This window comes from Aulonocara sp. 'chitande type north' Nkhata Bay, linkage group LG1 (assembly GCF_057382095.1).
Source record: "Aulonocara sp. 'chitande type north' Nkhata Bay isolate Kocher_YH1m ecotype deep benthic linkage group LG1, A_spYH_male_GT1.1, whole genome shotgun sequence".
Taxonomy (NCBI): domain Eukaryota; kingdom Metazoa; phylum Chordata; class Actinopteri; order Cichliformes; family Cichlidae; genus Aulonocara; species Aulonocara sp. 'chitande type north' Nkhata Bay.
The window spans coordinates 41,123,222-41,146,425 of record NC_141344.1 but is presented as its reverse complement, the minus strand read 5'-3'; the positions used below and the strand labels follow the sequence as shown (position 1 = coordinate 41,146,425).

Genomic DNA, 23,204 nt, shown 5'->3' with positions numbered 1-23,204 from the left:
TTTGTACATTATGTTTTCGGATGGATCTTTGTCTGAAGTGCCCACCATGTAACCCCGGCTCTCTGAAAACTGCCAAAGATGAAGGAGGAGTGTTAACCATCTCTTTGAAGATTGCTAACTGCAGCTGGGCAAGTGATGTTGTTAACCTGTCTTTAAACTCAGTGTTCCCCTGAGAGGATCCAGTGATAGTCGTAGCTAATATTGCTAAGCTTTAATAGCAGCGGGGAAACAAAAACAGAAGGGCCTTCTCCTCAACATGACACACACACACAAAATGTAAAAATATAAAGTCTGAAAACAGAAAACCTTTGAGGTGCACGTCTTTCAGATGACTGGTCTTTACATGTACATGGCATTTACGGACCTACCGTGGAGGAGCTACCACTGGTGATGCCAGAAGGTTTGGGTCCGATGCCGAGTGAGGATTAAAAGAGAACCACTGCTCATTCCTTGCAACTAGTTTCAAAATACCAAGACGGCAAAAGTGAAAGTGTTCACCTGAAGGCTGACATGGCTGTGTCCATCTTTTATATAAACGGTTGGGTAAAGTGTTGGCAAACATTTTTCAAACTGAAGATGAACCACTTTCTTTGGACCCCCAGTTTTAAGCAAATGCCTCTTACAGATAAAATAACTGTCGCCCAGCTATTTTATCTAGGAGCTGCCTTTTTTACCATTTATTTGAACTTTTGTAAGCCAGCGGTAATTTTTAAGAGGCAAAGGAAGATTGACAAAGACACAAAAGTTTATATAGGAGTTTAAAAAAATCAATCCAGCTAAAAACAAATCTGCTTCTCCCAAATGTTGGTCGAACTCCGTGTATGATTTATATGAAATTTGTTCATGAATCAGATTTCTTACAGCTGTGTTACCGTATGTTATCATGAGGGGAAAAGCCCGTATTTACAATGTAACACGCACGTGCGTGGTATGCTGCCGTGGTCTCAGACCAGGTGTCTAAATTGATGACGTGACAAAGTAGAGCGATGAGACTGAGCAACACCAAATAAAAACAACAAAATTCCTCCCGGGGTTCTCAGGCCACACTGGAATAATTCCACATGTGTTTTGCAATCAGGGACATATGGTCTCTCTTCCTTGAGCTAAAAATACTCCTTTGGAATGTTCTGGACACAATACATCGGGTATCAAGCAACATACAGACGCTTATAAACTTCAGATGGATAACAGAGACACGCTATGAAAAATCCAGACACGCACAGTTCCACTTTAATGAGCGTGCATTTGGTGTTGGCTGAACATTGAGAAATGTAGCCACAGATGACGATGAAGTCATCGTCTTATTTGGAACTTGGATTTTTGTCTGTCTGTGCATTTGTATTTCCTGCTGTCGTTTAGTCAAAGGTATTTTAGCTTCATCCCACAGTACAAAGTTCATTCATCAGTGACTTCTGGCAAAAATGAAAGAGGAATTGATTTAACTTCTTTATTTTTGCCTTTTTGTGGTCTAACTTCTGTTTTTAACTGGAATTATGACGTGACATGAAAGGCTTCACTTGAACAGATTTCACTCAAAACATCTCAGCCCATCCAAACATGTGGCGTTTGCAGAAATGGAAAACAATGTTTTAAAGGTCATTTTATGATTGGTTAGTTATGATTGGGGTCAAAGCATCGGAGAATATTTAAAATGTGCTGACACAGCAAAATAGTAGTGAACAATGGTAGCGCTGGCTGAGCCAGGATATTATAGCGAATGCCCATAACTGGCTATCACAAAGTGCATGCGTTAGAAAAGCTGAAAGGGCTTCCTTGATCCAGTCTGGGCATTTTGGGGTTCATGGTTAATGATGGACTGGATGTCAGCCAGTAGATTACTTCTCACTGCTTGAATTTTGTCTGACGTAGCTCCTCTGCTCTTTGTATGAGGATTAAAAACCAAAGGTTTTAGTGGGTGAAACACAGTTAGCCAACCTGACAAACTATGGCTTTCCTGTCAGCTAATCTGTAATCCAGGAAACAGAGGAATACAGTCCCGTGTCTGTGTGCTTGTTTTTGAGCATATTTAGTTGGATGGTATTAAAAGCACTAAAATCAAAGAACATAACTCTCACATCAGCTCCAAATGCCCCCAGATGAGGAAGGATTTCATGATGTGCCGTGTAAGGGCCACTGATCTGTAGTCGTTCAGTTCAAGTGGACACTGGTACTGGCAGAATACAGGATGCTTCCACAGTGTCGACTCAGATTGAAGATCCTGTTGAGAAGTAGACACAGTTAGGGGGGGAAGCACAGTCCTCAAGCAGCTTTGAACACACCCTCTGGGCCATCAGCCTTCCCAGAGCTTAGGCTTCCTAGCTCCAGTCTCACCCATGCCTCTGTGACGTAAAAGAGGCACAGGTGTGAGAGGGGAAGTACCTGATCCATATTAGAAATGCAAGGAGGAGGAGAAGCAGTGGGACTGGGTGTGACCATATAGTCAAATCCGTTGAAGAACTGGTTGAGTCCATCAGCTCCTTAAATGGCTCTTTTCTTTTTGTTGAAGCCAGAGATGGCACAGATTCCCCATCCATCTCTAAACGTTACCCTTTTCTGGTTGAAAATTGCCTTCATGTCACTAGTTTGTTATTGTGGAAACAGCATACAGTCTTTGTGGGTATGATTGTGTGTCTACAGAGGTTCATGTCAATCTATCTGTTTCCACTAGCACGCTCAGAGCAGGCGCCCTCAGAGCTTCAGCAGCATCAGGTGTCCATTTCCTGACTGGGAGTTTAGTTGCAGACAATCTTTGGCATTACCATACAATATAAGGGTGAAACCAGTTAGATCCACATTGAAGTCGGGCGATGATTCAACCATGTTTCAGTAAAACATATGAGACTGCACTCACAGTATACGAAGTCTCAACCAATATCTGCAGCACATCACTTTAAGTTGGCAGAGAGTTGACATTTCCCATGATGACTGTTGGCAGAAAGGGCTTAATGTCACCACTTCTAAGCCTTCAGAGCTAATCTGTTTCACTGAAAAATCTCTTCTCCTGAGTAAACACTTCCCACAGAAGGATCTGTCTGTGCTCGACAAAAAACACACTTTATGTTTCACACCTTGCTCTTTTCCTTTCTCTTGTGCTCAGGTATGACTATACCAGAAGAAGACACAGAGGCGGGTCAGACTGGAAAGTACTGCCTCGTGGCTATTGGAAGACTGCAGGTGTGTGGTGACACAAACAATTTAAACACTTTGATAAAATGGAAGGAATGGCTGTGTTTGTGTGTTTTTATGTATTCCATGTGGACAGAACATCTCTGTCTTTGAATACCAGTGTTTTCAGGTCCACAGGTGTATAAAATCAAGCAGCTAGCCGTAGAGTCTGCCGTTAGAAATTTTTGAAAGAATAGTTTGTTCTGAAAAGCTCACTTAATTTGAGCGAGTTATTGTAAGATGAATAGGACTCTTCCCTCCTTGATTATTCTGCAACTGTAAGTGATATTGTTGTAACGTGTTCAGAAAGTGGCAGACTATGTAAATGTGTAGCATGCATAAAATTCTCCAATGATCTGTTGAATGAATAACTGCAAGATGTGTGCCGAGAGCTTTATCACAGGTGTGTGTTAGCACAGGGCTGTTCGATATAACCATATATATGGATGACGATATAAAAACGTCTATGTTGCATTTTACGCTATCGTTTGTTTCGTGGTGTCGCAAAATAAACTGTTTACGGTAATATTTTTTCATGGTTCTGATGTCACTGTAGTGTTTATATTCATTTCTTAAAGTTCTCTCTTTCTCTTATATTTAATATAACCACACTACGGACGGACAAGCACCTGTATTTATGCGTTGTCGTTAGCAACAACAACAGTAAAACCATCGCGTGTCCGCTTGTTTATGTTCCACATAAACCTTTCACAATAAAGCTCAAGATCCTGTTGAGACTTTTCAAAATAAACTGAATCACATGAAAGAGCAGATTGTTTACGGATGAGAAGTAAAAAAGAGCCGCCAGGTGTTAAAAAATAAAGCTTAGACGCAAACGTTAGAACAGGCTTTCCCCCGCAGCACGCCGTGTAATAAATACTCACAAAGAAAACGGCGGCTGTTACAACTTCTGTCTAAAAATGTGTCGTTTCATGCATCGGTTAAAACACTCGACTCCAGCTACATGACGCACAGCTGGAAACACTTCACGCAAGTCGAGCTGCCCGAGATTCACAGAATTTACAGCAAATGTTACATTTTTGTGATTTATATCGTTATCGGACGATAGAATTCTTATATCGGGAGATGAGGTTTTGGTCATATCGCACAGCCCTATGTTAGCATAGCTTTAGTATTTGTAACTTAGCAGTGGGAAGAGTGATCCAATGTAAAGTGAACTGGGATAGATGTACTCCTGCAGATGAGTTGATGGACTTCAGGTGTACATGTCTTACTCAGGCACAAAAACAAGAAGCAAACAGAGAGGAGAGCAGTGAGCGAGAGGAGGTATTTCCAGCGCCATGACATATATAATTGTCTTTCGTATTCAACGAGGCAAACAATGTTGATTAGACAAATAACTTAAAATGAATGTACAGTGAAATACATTCGTTTTTTAGGGGTTATTTTAAATTCTCATTGAATTGCCCTAGCATCCTCATTTATGGGAGATGTTTACATTGTATTTAATATTATATTGTATTGTATTGTCGAGGCGTTCCCAGGCACGCGATAGCTATATTCTCTCCACTGAGTCCCGGGTCTACTCCAGGATCTCCTCCCGATAGGACCTCCCTGGTCTGAACACCTTACCCAGGAGGCACCTGCCTTAACTGGCTCCTTTCAATGTGGAGGAGCAACGACTCCTGAATGATTGAACTCCTCACCCTATCGCTAAGGGAGAGCCATTTCTTATCTGCAATCTTTCCCGACACTGGGCATCAATTAAATGTAAAACAATTAGATTAAACATATAGTAGATTTGGTACCGACTAGTGACAGTAGTAACAATTAGTTAAGCACATCCCTAGTATCAAACAACAGCTATGAAGAGAGACAGAATATCAGTCAGAATAAACACATTACATAGAATTTATAAATTGATTTGCATCTCACTGTGTGAAGTATTTGATCCCCAAACGAAGCATGACGAAGTACTTGGTGGAGAAACCTTTGTTGGCAAGCCCAGCAGTAAGATGTTTGCACTTGAGCTCTGACCAGTGTGACACTTTATTTAAGGTTGCTTGGATCCCAGTACTCATCATGGAGCAGCTTTCCAGCCACTCACTGCAATCTTGTTTCATTCGCTCTCGCTGTCTGCTTCTGCTCCTCAAGTTCACCTCCCTTCCAGGTTCTGCCGTCCTCCTAAAATACGGGAGGCATGATTGGCTCATGATGACTGGCTGCCAAACAGCCTTCCCTGACACCACACCCTGAACCCAACCAGCTGAGCCACAAACCGCACCACGCCACACATTTTAGGATTGATTTGGACTCCTCTTAACAGGAACTCTTGAAGTCACTTAGATTTCTTGGCTGCCAAACGGAAGCTCAAAACTTCAGCGCCACAGATTTTCTATAGTGAGGTCTGGAAACTGGGTAGCCCACTGCTTGACATTATGGTTCTTCTTTAGCCATTCCTATGTTGCATTGGCAGTATGTTTTGGGTCATTATCATGCTGGAAGACCACACACGACTCATCTTCAGTGTTCTGGCTGAGGGAAGGAGTTTCTTGTCCAGCGTTTTAGGGTACATGTCCCCGTTCATTGGCCCCTTAATGCAATGAAGACGTCTAGCAGAAAAACGACCCCAAAGCATCATGTTTCCCACCTCCGAGTTTGGCTGTGGGGATGGTGTTCTTTGAATCATACTCAGCATTTCTTGTCCTCCAAACATGGCAGGTCGAGTTAGAGCTAGATTTTTCTTTCATCTGACCACAGCCCTTTCTCCGAAGCCTTCTCTGATTCATGTAGATGTTCACTGGCAAACTCAAGACAGGCCTGTTCATGTGCCTTCTTGAGGCTGGGGAATTTGCAGACACCGCAACATTGTGATTCAATCCAATTTTATTTGCATAGCACGAAATCACAACAGTTGCCTCAAGACATTTTATGTTTTCAGACCTTACCATGACACATAGAAAACCCCAACATTCAAATGACCTCCTATGAACAACACTTGGTAATGTTGGGAAGGAAAACAAGAAGAAGCCTCTGGCAGAAGCAGACTCAGGGAGGGGCAGCCATCTGTCACAGCTTGTTTGTCAGTGCATCATGGAAGACACCAGCAACATGGGGATTCAGGGTCACCTGATCCAACCCTAGCTGTAGGCTTTATCAAAAGGGAAAGTTTAAATTCTAATCTTAAAAGTAGAGGGTGTCTGCCTCCAGTCTAAACTGGGACACTGGTTCCACAGCGGCCTGAAAGTTGAAGGCTCTGTCAACAGTGTTCTTAATGAATGTGGTCCCACCTGCCTTTATAATCATCCTCACCTCATGCGCCATGATTTTGATGGAGCTCTAGACTGAAGGCGATTGATGTTGGTTTTTTTTCCATTTATGAACAAGTTGCCACCTTCTCACCCATTCAAACAAGCACTTTCTATCTGCTTTTTCCTATCGAGCATTCATACGGAGAGCAACTTTGGGTTAATATTTTGCCCGAGGATATTTGGCATGCAGACTGGAGCAGCCAGGGATTTTCCCCTAAACCACCCCCAAGTTTACAGCACCTGAAATTCCCAGACGGCTTCTATCCAAATGCTAACCAGGCCCAACCCTGCTTAGCCTCCGAGATCAGACAAGCTCAGGCTTGCTCACAGTGCTATGCAGGTCTACAGTATTGTCCCCAACGTCCTTTGACGGCTCTTTGGTCTTGCCCATGGTGGTGCAGAGGAAAAGAAATCTGTGATCAAGTTTGATGTATATACATAATATTTTGATATCAGGAGTATCTGTAATTGATTTATTGTTGTGCAATGTTGATTTATTGTAATCTTTGGGGGCCAGAATCCTGGCTGTTATATTGGATCAAATACTTATTTCATGTAAATCAATTTGCAACTTTTACGCAGTGTGTTTTTTCAAAATTGTGGTTGATATTGAATCATACATATTTTGTTCTGTGTTTTCACTGAAGCACTACAAATTGCTTACAGTTTTTCTCTTTACCACTTTTGGCAGTCAGATCACCAAATAGAAGGTTGTAATAACCCCCCATTAACCTTCCTGAATCTCTTCTTCATACACCTAAATGGCGTTAAATGTGTGTGTGTGGGGCTTCCTCAGGTGACCAGCTCTCCAGTCTCAATGGATATGAATGGCCTGTCAGTTCCCACAGAGTTCCTGTCACGTCACAACTCTGATGGTGTCATCACTTTTGTGGATCCACGCTGCATCAGTGTCATTGGTTATCAGCCTCAGGTCAGACTTTGTACTATGAATGTCATGAAAAAAGACGACAGTTATCATGTTGTTAATGTGTTTTATGCAGTGCAAAATAATGCAAAATAATGCATAGTAAGTATGGAACGCCAGGACTGCCATAATGAATTAAATACACCATTAAATAATTAATTAAAATTGGAAATAATTAATTACATAAATATTTCTGACACATGTAATTAATTAATTCTTGACACATTTAAATAATTATTTAATGATTTATTTATTTAATTCATTTTGGCACTTTTGTCCCCTTCATCTCGCTCCTTGAAATAATTTTATCTGTCAGCCTCACACATCAAACTAAGTGGGCGGGGTTAACACTGCCCATGCAGCTCAGACAACAATTTTACACGTATGATCTTAAAACAGGACACAGCCACTATACGTGTTGGCCTCATATCAAATGTGAAGGCAGACTGAGTCTATGTTTGACGTTTGTTTATATCTAATCTTCCTTTTCAAACATTTAAACAGCAGCGAGTCTGCAGCTGAGGGAACACAAACTCAAACTGTCAGAACAGGTTTGCTCGTTTCTTGCGTGGATTCATTTGGTGATTTATTAAATGTGTAACTGTTATTCTAATCTGCTGCTGAGTCTCTTGCGCTGATTAAAATGCAGATAACACAGATCACACCTGTTCAGCCAATCACTTTCATTCCACTTTGATCTGGACAAACTGACGGTTCATCTCTGTTACAGTGTTGCTATATGTTTGTGTTCTTTATGCTGTAGATTTTCACGTCTCTGGAATAGTTGGCAGTAATACGGATGATTTTCTGTAAAATCATACTGATATGAGCCGTGACATATTCGTAGATGACCGTTAGATAGTCAGCTGGGAAACTCTGTTAACTCATGGAGCTGAGGATCTCGTGGACATGCTGACCTCGCTCCGTGGTGTACAGGGCCGTTTACCCTCATGATTAATATTCACAATAAAAATATTAGCCGAACATCATGAAGTCTGTATGTGTTTCATAGTGTCGAACAACCTTTTGTACAGTTAAAGCCAGCAGTTACTACATGACGGAAACACCAACGTTATCTCTTTTATGCGTTTATACACAGGTCACGCTGATTACTGAACAAAAACCCAAAGATCAGATGTTAATCGAATTTATTTGCTCTCTCTCCTCCTTAAACATGTTTTTAATGTTAGTTATAATTCAGAATTATACTGAAACACGTAGGACACATAAGAACATCAGGAAATAAAACATCGATAAATATAACCTCAGTAAAAGAAGTCAGCGGGGGTTACTACAGCTGTGTACCGGGGCCTGCGCTTTGTCGGTGGGATTGCTTGCGAGGCGAGCGGGTCTATCCCACGCTTTGCCGTGAGACTGGGCAGACATCTCCGAAATCATCGAAACACTTTTGCAAAGAGGCTGTATCTAAGCGTATGCAGCTGTCTTTGTTTGCCTTGTGGATGGACTGGAAGACGTACCCTGTTTCTCACCTAGTGACATCAGGGATATTCTCCAGCCCTGCCATGTCACCGAAGAAGATAAGGGGTTAAGAAAATAAATGGATGGATGATTGATGAGTGACCCAGCACAACACTCGAGAATAGTTTTACAAAAGTGCAAACAGGAAGAAGGAGAACACAGAGAATTTACGTTCATTTCACAACTACTTGCTAGCCCATATAGACTTTTATTGACTGACTTAAGAAATACAATTGAGTCATCTGTTTGTTATATTAGGATACAAAAACACATCCTGTTTGTTGAAGGTCATCTCACTCTAATATAACTGTTATATTGTTGTTGATATTTTTTCTTTTTAGTCACAAATATAATTACATCTATAATATCTGCCAGGAAAATAAATGCATACACCCCAAATTAATGTGGTATAATTGAAGCAAGAATAAGCTCCTAACAACTGACTGTTTTCTTGTCCTTCAGGACCTGCTGGGGAAAGATATTCTGGAGTTCTGCCACCCCGAAGACCAGAGCCACCTGAGAGAAAGTTTTCAACAGGTAAGACTGCACTGTAGCTTTTCGTCTTTCTGTACTCATTCACCGTCAGCAGAAGAAGCTTTTACATCAGATTACCTGGGCTGGCAGGGAGGATATAAACACAGCTGAATACATTCATAGAGAAAATTTGGATGTTACTTTGAAGCAGTCATTAGAGGCTCATCCATCCATTGATCACATTCATGAAGCTCTTTCCTGTCAGCATCAGTCATCCAACATGTTTTATTCCTAGACGAACAGGTAGTTTTTCATCTGCTGTGGATTTTTCCATGTGTTCCTGTTTCCTTTGAGCTTAGCTCAAACAATGAAACACAGCAGTTGTGGTGTTTAGTTACTGATCACTATCACAAGTACAATAGCAAACACTTGATCAGGAAAGGTCAGGCTTGATCAGTCTAAGATAAGTAATGGGGAGAAGAGAAATCCAGTAACACACACATACAAAGTACATCAACAACTCTTTCACAGACACAGTGTTCCATAAGCTGTCTCTCAGCAGGCATCTCTATGGTTGAATGATTGGGTTTACTGATTGTGTATTGTGCTTAAGTCGACCACTTTTTCATTTCTCTCAGTCACAAGTAAAACTGATTGTGATCATGTAGGGGCTTAACTTTAATTTTCTGAAAGGTTACATACTCTGGTCGAATATCATAACTTGACTTGGTGATTAAAACCTTTGCCTCTAACAGAGTTCTGGGCCTAACCCATTGGTGCATAGTTCACATAAATTCGGAAAACATCAAAGTGTAAGTTTTCCAACTACCGCTCTCTAATATGGGGCACATTTGTGGATGGATGCAGAGGAAACATTCCACATGCGTGGACACATGGATTTGGATACTAAGAAAAGCCACTAACGATACCTCCAACAGGGTTAAGATCCCAAACTTCCAAACTATGATTGCATTATGAGTTTGTACTACTTGTACAAAATCTTTTCTGATAAACTTAATTGCCCCTCTAAGAATTGCGTGTACCAGGGATCCCCGCGGCTATGTTGTTGGGGGGGCTTTCTCCCATGGCAAATTAGTCCTTGCTGAGGGACAAGACAAAGAGCGATTCAGAAGACCGCTATGAGTGAAAAATCAAGGGAACAATTCTGCTACCCTGCCCTAGAGCCAGGCCTTAGCTGGAGGCGCTGTAGGAGTCTGTGCAGTGTATGCCAGGTGATTGGCAATGGCGGGGACCCTGGCGGACTGATCCCCAGCTACCGAGACAAGTGATTAGGACATAAATTGTCACCTCTGTGGTGGGAAAGAACCTGAGCTAGTTGGTTGAGAGGTTGAGAAGTACTGGCTAGATAAGGTCTGGCTCACCTTAACACACCTGGACTCTGGAACCCGGTTCTGGATAGTGTCTCCTGGAGAGAGGCTCTAATCTGTCCAAGTCTGGAGTTGCCCTTGGTGAGAGGCAGCGGGCTGGGGTGGGTATCTCGGTATCTGCTCGGCTTCCTGCCTGTATGTTTGCATTTATTCTGGTGGACAATAAAGTTTCTTACCTGCACCTTCAGGTTGGGGAACGGCCCTGACTTTCTGCCTGTGTTTATGTGCTGAATGACAGTTCAGAGTACCCGGCCTTCTTGTAGTCCCGGAGTGGGGTGCTTGAGGGTGCCCCACCCGGGGACTGTGCCATCCTATTGGGAGACTTCACAACTCAACTGAGGATTTTGTCAGGCAGTGGACCTCCTTAATCCCACTGACACGTCTTCCATAGAGGAAGCAGAATCTGGGGACTAGGGGGATGACTTGTCCATCGCTGGGGGTGAGGTCACTGAGACAGTAAAGCAACTCCTTGGTGGCAGGGCCCATGGAGTGGATGAGATTCACCCTGAGTTCTTGAAGGCACTGCATGTTGTAAGGCTGTCTTGGTTGACACGCCTTTGCAATGTTCTGTGGAGATCTGGGGCGGTACCTTTGGATTGGCAGAACAGGGCGATGGTTCCCATCTTTAATAACAGGGACCAGAGGTTGTGCTCCAACTAGAGGGGGGCCACACTCCTCAGCCTCTCTGGGAAAGTCTATGCATGGGTGCTGGAAAGTAGAGTCTGTCCGTTCAGACCTCAGATACAGGAGGGACAATGTGCTTTTTGTCCAAACCGCGTAACACTGGAACAGCTCCTCAGCCTCTCAAAGATACTTGAGGTTGTATGGGAGTTTGCCCAACCAGTCTGCATGTCGTGAACTTGGAGAAGACATTTTACAGTGTCCCTTAAAGTATTCTGTGGGAGGTGCTTCGGGAGTACGTTAGGCCTGTTGCTATGGGCCATATATCAACCGCTATACAATCTCTGCAAGAGCTTGGTCAGCATTCCCAGCAATAAGTCGGACTCGTTCCCACTGGGTGTTGGACTCCGCCAAGCTGCCATTTGTCACCGATTCTGTTCATAATTTTAATGGACAGAATTTCTAGGCATAGCCAAGTGGCAGAAGGCTTCCACTTGGTTGGTCTCAGAATCTCACCTCTGTTTTTTGCAGTTGATATGGTTCTGTTGGTTTCATCAGGTGCTGGCCTTCAGCTCACACTGGAATGGTCCAGCCAAACAGCAAAAATGAGACCCAGGACATGTTGGAGACACTATATCTCTTGGCTGGCTTGTTAATCCCTTGGTGTTCCCACAGACAAGCTAGAAGAGATGGCTAAGGAGAGGGAGGTCCGGCCTTCTCTGCTTAGGCCCCCACAAACCAGCCCCCGAATAAGCAGAACAAAATGGATAAATTGGACTGTTCCCTCCCTTCTCACACAGGCAGTGTTGTTATCTCAGTCACCAGTCGGACACTGCATTTGGGCAGGTGTTTTTGTGGTCAAATTATCTAAAAGTTATCAGACAGAATTATCAAGTTGACTTTGATGTATGAAACCACGCAAACATAAAAGGGTAATTCACAAGTATATGTACTTATGATGTACGTATTTCAATAAATGATCAAAATACGGGGTAGAAGCGCCTTTTGCTCAAAGTTATTGGGTGAGGACTCTGAGATCAATAATGATCACCTCCAAAGATCAAAGAAAATCTTTCCATATTCTCTACCACAGAATGAGAAAGACGTCACTCCACTTTATTTCTGTGTTTACATACCAAAGTTTAAAAATCAGCTTTGTGACAAATGGATACCGGATCATGCAGATTAAATAACGTAATGAAGTAAAGTTTAATTCTCTAAGTGCCCAATAAAATAGGCAGGAGGGATATCTGGTAACTTCTTTATTTGATTTTGAGTGTGTGGTTTATTGATCGATCTCATTGATAAAGCCATGTGGTACATTTATTTTTGGTTATGTAATTTATTTCACTTTGTGATGTGGGGCATTTGTTTTGATAGCAACAACATATCACTGAGTTTTTCACGGCTGGATTTTACAAGATGAAAATGTTTTCGTCTCCTCTTTCCTCCCCATGTCTGTTGGGGGTGGAAACAAATCCTGTGCTACTCTGGCCTTCCTCCATCCCAAAGTCAACTTGGATGCATTTCACATTGAGAAGAATTGGAGAGCTTTCATTATTCAGACTATAGGCCGAGTGATTTCCTCAGAGAAAGAAAACTCGGGTCATACTGAAAGCACTACTGTGACAGCTCAACTCAAAACCTTATTATTAAATGACATTTTAAAACGGCTGCAAATGATATATTTTAACATTCTCCTGCCAGATCAAACTGATTTCCTTGACAACTTGAAGCACTTAAATGGAATAAATAGGTTCCCCCTTTTGTTCTTGGCCTGGTGAATACTGGCATGCTAAAATGGTATAATTACATGCTTGATAAATGAATGTTTCACACTCCCTCAACTGCAAACTTAAAGTGAATTGTTCTAAGATGAAACACAAAAAAAGCTGTTGTCATATTATTTTGATTTTCTGACACACTTGTCACCAACTTGCCTGATAAAACACGGTCAGTGCTGTATTAAACTGTGATTGTCTTGCTTCTGTAGGTGGTGAAATTGAAGGGTCAGGTCCTGTCAGTGATGTATCGTTTCCGGATGAAAAACAGAGAGTGGATGCTGATCCGAACCAGCAGTTTCACCTTTCAGAACCCATACTCTGACGAGATCGAGTACATCATCTGCACCAACACTAATGTGAAGTATGTTCTTTCTGTGTTCCACTATTTATCTAATAAGTTCCAGCAACACTGGTAGTGAAAGAAGAGCTTTATTACTTGACCCGTGTGTTTCGGCCTGTGGCCTTCATTCATCAATTGTGACAAGATGCCTAGCACCATTGTGGAGCCCCCCATGTTTATGACCCACTGCAGGGGTCATTTTAACTCCCTGATATTTTAAAAATGTATTTAACTCTGTTAAATTAAAACCCCATCCTCTCATATTTAATGACTCACTCATGAATTAGTGAATTCTGGAGTGGATGGAAAAAAATTATTGTTTACACATATTTTGTGTCAAAATATGTGTAAAAGGAGCCAAAAGTAGCTGGATGTGATTGCTGAATAAATATATGTAGTTAGATAAAACATGAATAATTACTGCAGGGCCTAATAGGTCACGGGTTGAGCGGTGAGTCAGAACGGGGGAGTGTGTGAGGAACGTGTGGAGAACTGGGCAGGTTGCTGGCTGTATAATAGCAATGTCAAACTAGATTAAACAAATGAACTTTTTCAAGGAATGACAATGACTAATGTAACCTTGAGGGTTTTTAAAGTTGCTAATAAAATTTGATCTCATCTTGTTGCAAGATGGGATCAAAATGACCCCTCCTGATGGCTCTAGTGTCAAGAATGGCTTCTTGACAGTCACCTTTTCATTGACACAATTTATGATTCAGTGAACAGTAGATGGATCAGCTGAAAGGCCAGATGTGTCTCTAAGGTCCTGTTGCTGAATTTCATTTTCCTGTTCCTTAAGGACCTGAAATTCACATACCTGCCACTTTTTCTGTTGTCCTCCATAGGCACAGGTTACTCAGATTTTACTGCATAGCGAGCTGACACGTGACACGTTTTGACTAATAGCTCTTTGGGAATCACCTTCTTGATGTTCAACTAAGGAAATGGGAAGAAATGATGTGTTTTTGGAACAGGCTAAATGTTACAAAGCCTAAAGTTCGAATTTAAAAGTGGTTCTTTGATAAGTTGTCATTCATTCCTTAAATTGAATTAACAAAAGGGGAAATAAATGTGAACATGAGTGAAAAAAGCTGCCATTGCCCGAAGAAAAATACAGAAAGAAATTCAGACAGCCTGGAGAACATCACTATAAACATTACAAGAAAGTCCGGCTCCTTCAAAACATTAAGGGTCACTTCACTGTAACAAGCAGAGTCTGTTTTTTGCCCTGCTATGTGTGGTTGTACAGAATATCTGCTGTACTGGTCCTTTGTTAAGATTAGTAAATAGTGGACTCGTTAGGTTAATATTAGCTAGTTTCTTCACTGCTGACTCTGCATCAGCGCAGGAATGTGGAGGAATGGAGTTAACAGTGTCGTCAGACACTCCCCTCACTTCTCTTTTTAAAGATAAAAGCGGCACCAATGGGTCGGTGTTGTTCATCTAATTTATTTGCACTGGTCTGATTTCAGCTCAGGCTGGGTCAGTGAGTGCAGGGTGCTGCCAGTTATATTCAGACTAGCTTAATCAGATCAATCAAGGTCATGACATGTTGTCTTATCATATATGTAATAAATGCTCAACCAGCCAATGTTGCACCAAACCAACGTCCTTCAGCTGACGAGACTGGTGTTAGTTACAGAGTGACAGAACGAGGGATTTTTAACGTTGTGTTTCTAAACATGCTAATTTTCTTTTGAAAACAAATAATTTCTATTTGCACATATTAACAATTATTTCATTACAAAAACAGTTTTTGACAAATCGAGTGAAAAGAAATGATTATTACTCATCTTGTCAGCTCGTATTTCCTCTTCCTGCTGTGGAGATGCTCCAGTGTACCTCCTGCATTTATTAAGGCTTTCTACAACTGAAGTGAGATCAAATAATGCTGCAGTGCATCGAGCTGAGGATGGAACTAATGCAAACTGAATAATGATAAAATCTCTACAGAGCACTTTGTATAATCCTATTTCTTTACACACGCCAATCAAAGTCTGATTTTTGGGATGGATTATTCTCTGTTTTCCTTTCATAAAGCAGAGAATAATGGATGCATCGATCTATTATTATTTAACAAATTCTCTCATGAAGAAATTGCCATGTGTCGCTCAGTCACAATGTTCTTTAGCAAAATGTACTCATGAGTAAATCGCCCTGCTGTGTGTTGACGCACTCATTGCTTGACTGGACATTTTGCTGGCAGCCTTTGGACTCGCTGTACGTTGTAGGTCTTCTTCAACAGAGCAAGATGCTGAGTTGAGGGTTCTCGAGTGTTCAGGAGAAATATGTTTGCATGTTTGTCAACAACCTGGAATCAGAAGAACTGAAAAATACTGATATGAAGTCTTTGGCTGTGCCTGTACTTTATACTCTATATGAATATTTCTATTTTTCTTTCAATACTTATTGTATTAAACTTAGAATTGATGTAATTGATCATTACATCATGTGGTAAGTACAACATGTCTGAAGTGTTTGTGTGGTGCTTTGCAGGCAGCTACAACAGCAGCAGGCAGAGCTCGAGGTTCAACAGAGAGATGGGCTGACTGCCTACGACCTTTCCCAGGTAACCCTCTTCTTTGGAGTTTGGGATTCGATGTAATTGAAACATTTGGATGTTTTTGCCTGTTTTGAGGGTTTTTATGTGAAAGGATTTACATAAAAACCAGACATTTGTGGCTTCCTGTTTCCATTGCTTGACAAACATGACTGAAAGCATTGACAGCAGTGAGGTCAACTGAGATGGTTGCTGACGTTGTTCCTTTTTCTTAAAATGTTTGCAGTGTTTGATAAGAGAAACCTCAGCAGCTTGTCTTCATTTTGTCTGGGTTGCAGTTGTTTTTTTAAAATATACTTTTAAACCAATCAGCATCCAGCCTGAGATGTGTTTACTGCATTTTTTTTTTTTTTTTGGGTTAAATCATGCCTGAAACGCAAACCTGTACCCTCAGGTACCTGTGGCCAGCGTTGGCAGTGGAGTTCATGAGGCTGGAAAAAACATCGACAAGACAGAAGCCCTGTTCTCCCAGGAAAGAGATCCACGTTTTGCTGACATGTACACCAGCATCTCCGGCTGTAGGCGCGCACACACACACACACACACACACACACACACACACACACACACACACACACACACGTGTCTTTATATCCTTGTGGGGACACGCTTTCCCTAGCTGCTTTTCTACCATCAAAAATGAATGCCTGACCCTGACCCTAACCACAACCTAATTGTAACATTTTGAGGCTCGACAATGCTTTCAAACTCACGGGGACCGGCATGTTGGTCCCCACAATTATAGTAAACTTCCAATTTTAGGTCCCCACAAAGATGTTAATATCCGTCCACACACGCACACACACATCTGCTGTTCAACAACACAAACTGGACCACATTTCTGTTGCTGGTCAGTGAGACGCGGCTTATTTGTTGCAGTGATAAATCACCTGCGCAGACAACTAGAAAAAGCTACTGGCCTCTCAGCTTGACAAACTCAAGCTGTTGTTAACGGGAGACGGACACACCGTTTGTTTGTTTGTTTTTCCCTGCATCACTAACTGAATACATGCAGGAACCATGGCAATGACATGCAGACAGTTTGCAAGTGCACAGTTAGGTGTTAGCAGAGGGTCCAGCATACTTAGCAAACCCATTATTAACTTCAGAGTGTAATCATCTGTTGTTTTGGTTCCCTGTCCATGTGTGAAGCGGGAGATAAGAAGATGATGGTTCCCTCCTCTACAGCTGGAGGACAGCAGCTCTATTCCCAGAGTTCTCCCTTTCAGCAGGGACATTCGGGCAAAACTTTCAGGTACATGTTCATGGTACATGATGTTCCTTGGACTGGGAACACTGGGAACATCGTCTGGTTCTAATTGCACTGTATTCCTCCATAGAAAGGTGGAGTATAACTTACCTGTTTTTTGTCTCGTGTGTGTGTGTGTGTGTGTGTGTGTGTGTGTGTGTGTGTGCGTGCGCGCGCATGTTTTCATGTAAGCAGTTCTTCTGTGATCCATGTCCCTGGTGTGAACGACATCCAGCCATCAGGTTCAGCCAATCAAAATCTAGCTCAGATCTCCAGACAGCTTAATCCAGGCCAGGTAGCGTGGTCAGGGAACCGACCCCCCTTCTCTGGACAGGTAACACACACTGACATGCACACACACACACACACACACACACACACTATTATTATGTGACTATGTGCGCTAAAATTGACCCTCACAATTAAATACTAACCCTTAAACTAGACAAAGTTCTCAGTTTAAGAACTCGCTCTAAGAAACCAGGCAGAATGTCCTCACTTTAAAGACCTCATAGTACCGTATTGTCCTAACAGAGCACGCTGCTCTTATACTGATGGATAGTTGTGGTTCCTGGAATTTCTAACAGTAGAATGGAAGACAAACACACACACACACACACACACACACACACACACACACACACACACACACACACACACACACACACACACACACACAGTGTTTATTTCTAAAGTTAAATAAATACCTAGAGTCAGCTGCTCCTGTACCCCAGACTCCAGTCTCTGGTGCTTGTTAGCAGATGGACTTGTTGCCATATTCTGTGTCTCTGTTTCACATTCTTGCAAAGTGACTTGCACGCAGCATATGTTTCTTAATAGGCTCATCCGTCTTCCACATGCACGGCCACACTTGTCAGGTCATTCCACTGGACTGAATTCTTTGTTCAGTCAGAAAACAGCCAGATGATACAAGAGATAAACACTGTTGGATGAAACAATCAAAATTATTACCTAATAAGAGAAAAGACCTCGTGTTCTAAATTTAACAACCAGCTCTTTGCCATCTCCTGTCGCCGGGCAGTTACAACATTAAATAAGAACAAATACCTTAAAATACAAATACCTATCAAAGATGCAGTATATATAAGTACAATCATGTAATCAATTATGCAAACCAAGTAAGTTTTTACTAGTCTTGACTTTGACCCAATTTTCACCAAAAAGAAAATCAACTCGAGCTGATCGTATAAAATTTGATCAGGATACCTTGAACACTGTGGGACTGCTAACAGACGGACAGAAGCTCTTACAATAAGCTACTTGCATATCATCCCATGAGGTCACTATGTATTTCAGGAAAACTGGCGAAACGGAGAAGCAGTGTGTAAAAGAAAAAACCAAAACACGTCTCACTACTTCCATCAGAATTAAGAGGATGAGTAGTTGTCAGGTGCTGCTAATCAAAGGCAGATTGTTAACTGATCAGCAGCAAGTGTAACAATCGGTTCCTGTACACTAACGACCTCAACATAACTGGACGTCATGGCAGGTGCAGGTCAAGCACAGTAGCACCTTGCAGACATTGAGTCGAGCACGTTTCCAGAGTCAAATGCGAGGCCGTCTGTCTGAGGCCTAAAGCTTGGGTCGTGCAACATGAAAATGACATCTGCAGACAATTTATAACAGAGCGGCTGGACCAAAGACAAACTTGAGGTGCAATGGCAAAGTCAAATTTCAGACCTCAACCCAATTAAAATGCTGTGTTTGGACCAAACTTCAAATAATTGAAGCCAGATTGTAAAGTGGGCAAAACTTCCCCCACAACAACAGAACGACTGATAAAGTCGTATAGGACAAACACACTCTCCCTCACGCTAACATGCTGTATGCCACAGTCTGGAAATTAGTGCCCAAATAACAGAATATGCAGTACTTTGGTGAAGTTAAATTGGTGTAGCGCATGTATAACTGTCATAGAAAATAATTTGTACAAAGTCATTTAGCTAAGTTTGGATTCAAAGGCGGATAAATAAGTAAATGTATTTTCTTTCTAAAGGGTCGGTATTCAGTATGTGTGATAGATGTAGACTACAACCCTGGTTTGCTTTGTTTCAAGATTCAACGCGTTTATTGTCGTGTTTGCAAAGTAAAAGCATTTCTCTGTACAATGAAATTGTTTCTCTGCTGTCCACACAGATGCAGGTTAATATGTGCAAACAGATCAAATACAAATAGCATTAATAAACAAGTGGAGACAAAAAAATGAAGCGTTAAATAGATTTATGTGCAAAGAGCTATGAGCTTAATATGCTGGTTTGATATGTGAGAAAATTATTATTACGTTTAGGTGGATTTTAACCACTGTCTTTGTTCTAAAGTCCAGTAAAGCCCAGTCCAGTCCTTTTGGTATTGGTTCTGGCCACAGCTACCAGACTGATCCAGCCTCCTACAGTCCGCTGTCCTCCCCGGCCACTTCCTCCCCCAGCGGCAATGCCTACTCAGGACTGACAAACCGCAGCACAGCTTTTGGTAAGCACGTCTGTTTGCCTCTTATTCTCATTGTGTTCTGTTTACATGTATAACTTGGTCTTTACTGGCATGTTCACATCCTGTCATGTGGTACAAATAAAGGTACAGCCCACTGTTACATGATTTCCATCCTCCCTACACACGAGCTGCATAACAAGCGAGTTTCCACAGTCCACCATCTGTCAAAGGACAACATAAAAGTTCGTTGTTACTTTCTTCAAATGATTGACTTGTTATTAAGTGATGATTAGTGACTATTTCACAGAGTATTTAAATAACAGTATGAATCTTCACTTAATCCCAGACTGAGTCAAAAGGTTTTTCTTCCTATTAAAATGATGTTGTCTGAAAATTCATTTCAGCATTGAAAGCATTCGAAAAATAGAATGCAGAAGTGAATCGACTGTACAGTTCAATTCAATTCTATTCATATAGCGCCAAATCACAACAAGTCGCCTCAAGGCGCTTCATAGATACAGAGAAAACCCAACAATCATATGACCCCCTATGAGCAGCACTTTGGCGACAGTGGGAAGGAAAAACTCCCTTTTAAAAGGAAGAAACCTGCGGCAGAACCAGGCTCAGGGAGGGGCGGGGCCATCTGCTGTGATTGGTTGGGGTGAGAGAAGGAGTTCAGTTGTGTAATTTCTGTGGAGTGGAAATGCTTGAAGGTAACAGTTATAATGATTCATGTAGCAAAGAAAATAATTTGCATCTTCAAGAAAAAAGACTTGTCTGCACAGTGGAGCTGCTAAAGAAAGAAAGTGTGTTAGAGAGGCTGCAATGCTTCTTTGTGACAGCTAATATCCTTACAAATGATAAAGTCAGACAGCTTCTCCCATACAGGACCTTACGTTATAAACTCAGGAGTCCTGTTTGTGCTTGTTGTGACTGAACCTTGTTAAAGTGTGTTCACAGACTAACATGGCAGCAGAGTCTGGGAGGTGTGTCATTACTGTATTTACACTAATAGTGGAGGGTTTGAGGTAATCACAGGAAAGACTTATATTCCATTATTCAGTGCTAAAGATATCCCACATGTAGTTTCCAATAGTTCGCCTCTCCCAATAGGACGTGTGAAGTGATGTTGGCTCCAACGTCCTGGACCGTTAGTGTGTTTGTGGAGTTGTCCTCTCCATGTCAGCATACGTGTTTCTTCAACCAGATGTGTAAATGTAGATGAAGCAGCTGGAGGAATAAAAAGCTGTGTGGATGGAGAAAAGGGAAAATGTGGCTCGTAGCAGGAAGAGCTTTGAGCTCTCAATAAATCGGAGCAGCTTTTTCCATTCAGTGAAATAGCTGGCTTACTGTGAACTAATACTTTGTATTTTAACCTTTCATACTGTCATAATCCTGTTTGAGCCTCTACTGTATTTTGGAGGCCTAGTTTGAAGGATGTTTTCAGGTTTCTAACCCTGATGAGCAAATAGGCTCAAACATTAAGCCACTAATGTTTTACCAGTATTTCTACTTTTTATAGCATGTATCTAGACAACCAGCATATGCTTATGTTGAAAAAGTATTTACTATCAGTGTAACAGGAGCTAAATAAAAAAACATCCTAAAAAGCTTCACAAACTCTCGTGGTTCTTTGACACACATATAGAAAAAGGTCATTCTGCCTCCGACAGTCTGAAAGTGTCTTTACTGACGGAGGGGAACTTTTTTGTGGAACATTTGCACATAGAGATGAAAGTACGATCATTAAAGTTGCTTTCAAGATTTCAAAAGAAAGCATAAATCTTTACAACCATGAACCAAACATAATAATCCAGATCTTGGTGCCATTTTCAGTCAGGAAGGAGGCAAAGACCTTTTCACACCACTGTATGTGTGTAAAACACTACAGGCTACATGCAGTTACACCACAAGTAGTTTTAGCTTCAGCTTAGCATGATCTTTTAACGTGGGCGAGCTGTAGCTCTGGAGGTAGAGCAGATCATCTACTGTTCGATCCCCGGCTCCCCCAGTCTGCATGCAAAGTATCCTTGGGCAAGATACTAACGATAAGTTGCATCTTCTGCATCCATGGGAGCATGAACATGCATGAATGTTAGCTAGAAAGCACTAAAAGAAGAACGTTTGTGTGAACAGGTGTAGAGCGCTTTGAGTGCTCCGGAGAGTAGAAAAGCACAATATAGGAAACAGTCTGTTTACCATTTATCATGTTAATTACAAGTAATGCTTATCATGTTGTATGTATTCTACAAAAGGTCTGTATATTACAGATAATGGATAAGCATTACCAACTTCAAGAAAAAACAATGATTGGTTGTCATGGCTTATATTTTCCATATTCAGTTCAATTAAGATTCAGTTTCCTGGTTTTGAAGTAAATACATGGATGGGAAAGCAGAGCAGACAGAACAGGAGGAGACTGATGTCTGACTGTCTGACAGCCACCATTCATAGACATCAGTATTTTTACAAGCAGAGCTGCATCTGTGTGTGGGAGCTATGAAATCATTTTTTGGTTTCAATGAAGTTCTGGTTTCCTGAGCTTTTTCCATGCTGAGATGTTTTGTGGTGTTTGCAGTGTTTAATAAGAATCTGTAGGTCTATTAATATTGTATTATTATTATTGTAGCTGCATCAAAGCCTGAAACGTGTGGACGTTCTTTGAAAACACATTAATGTGTAATTATGTTTTCCAACAAATTGATGCATTTTCCTAAACTTATAATTGAGCAGGTGCAGGCAGAGCTAGGATTATTAATTATTATTATTTTAAACTGGGAGGACTAAGAAGACAGAACTCAGTTGACAGCAGTCTGCAATACACTGGCATCTTTAACCCTCTGGGGTCGCCGGACGCGCCGGCGCATCAAAATCACATGACCAATTTAAGAGGACACAGCTACAAGATGCAGCACGTCAGAGTCTACATACCAGTTTTTGAATTGTGTCGATGGGCCACGTAAAACCAGAGTTATGATTAAAAAAATACACGCGACGTTTTTTCTGAACAAACCAGCGGCGTTTACAGCGGGAAGGACGGTAAAAACGGCGTTTTCTACAGACATCGCTAGCAAACACTCTCCGCTTGCCAGTGAAAAAAGAAAAAATACCCCTTCCCTATTGGTGTTAGAGTTTACATGTCAGCCAATCAAAAAAATGATAAGGCAACATGTGACATTTGGTTGTTTAGGGAGAAGGGGAAGATTTTAGGAGTGACACCCGCGACGGAAAGCGGGCGAGCGAAAGAGAGAGAGAGCGAGTTTCCATATGTGAGACATTAGTGACGTTCAGCGTGTTTGGAGGCTGTAGTTCGTGTGTTGTGTAGTTATTGTCTTGTATTGTGTGTCAGTTATACTGCTGAGTTTCTCATTTGCTCTAAAAAAGCCGTCAAAGGCAGATTCCAGTGTAAACGCTGTTCCCACATGGAAAACTGGACGGATGCACCTCCTGCTGTCAGACCTGCAGGTTCAGGCCTGTGCTGTTCTCCTGTCTTATACTG

The 23,204-nt window shown here is 41.7% G+C and overlaps 1 protein-coding gene across 5 annotated transcripts in view; it reads left to right on the top strand.

Annotated features, from left to right (window-relative positions):
* arnt2 (aryl-hydrocarbon receptor nuclear translocator 2) overlaps positions 1 to 23,204 on the top strand; it is a 65,256-nt gene that overhangs the window by 35,055 nt on the left and 6,997 nt on the right. For 3 of the 5 annotated variants that reach the window (XM_086296474.1, XM_086296500.1, XM_086296492.1), the window contains 9 exons: positions 3,098 to 3,174; positions 7,234 to 7,368; positions 9,304 to 9,378; positions 13,318 to 13,469; positions 15,945 to 16,017; positions 16,403 to 16,526; positions 17,161 to 17,263; positions 17,450 to 17,591; positions 19,597 to 19,747. In XM_086296474.1, coding sequence (XP_086152600.1) covers positions 3,098 to 3,174; positions 7,234 to 7,368; positions 9,304 to 9,378; positions 13,318 to 13,469; positions 15,945 to 16,017; positions 16,403 to 16,526; positions 17,161 to 17,263; positions 17,450 to 17,591; positions 19,597 to 19,747 — 1,032 coding nt within the window. The remainder of the gene's footprint in view (positions 1 to 3,097; positions 3,175 to 7,233; positions 7,369 to 9,303; positions 9,379 to 13,317; positions 13,470 to 15,944; positions 16,018 to 16,402; positions 16,527 to 17,160; positions 17,264 to 17,449; positions 17,592 to 19,596; positions 19,748 to 23,204) is intronic. The other 2 variants (XM_086296485.1, XM_086296508.1) reach the window with 1 other exon arrangement.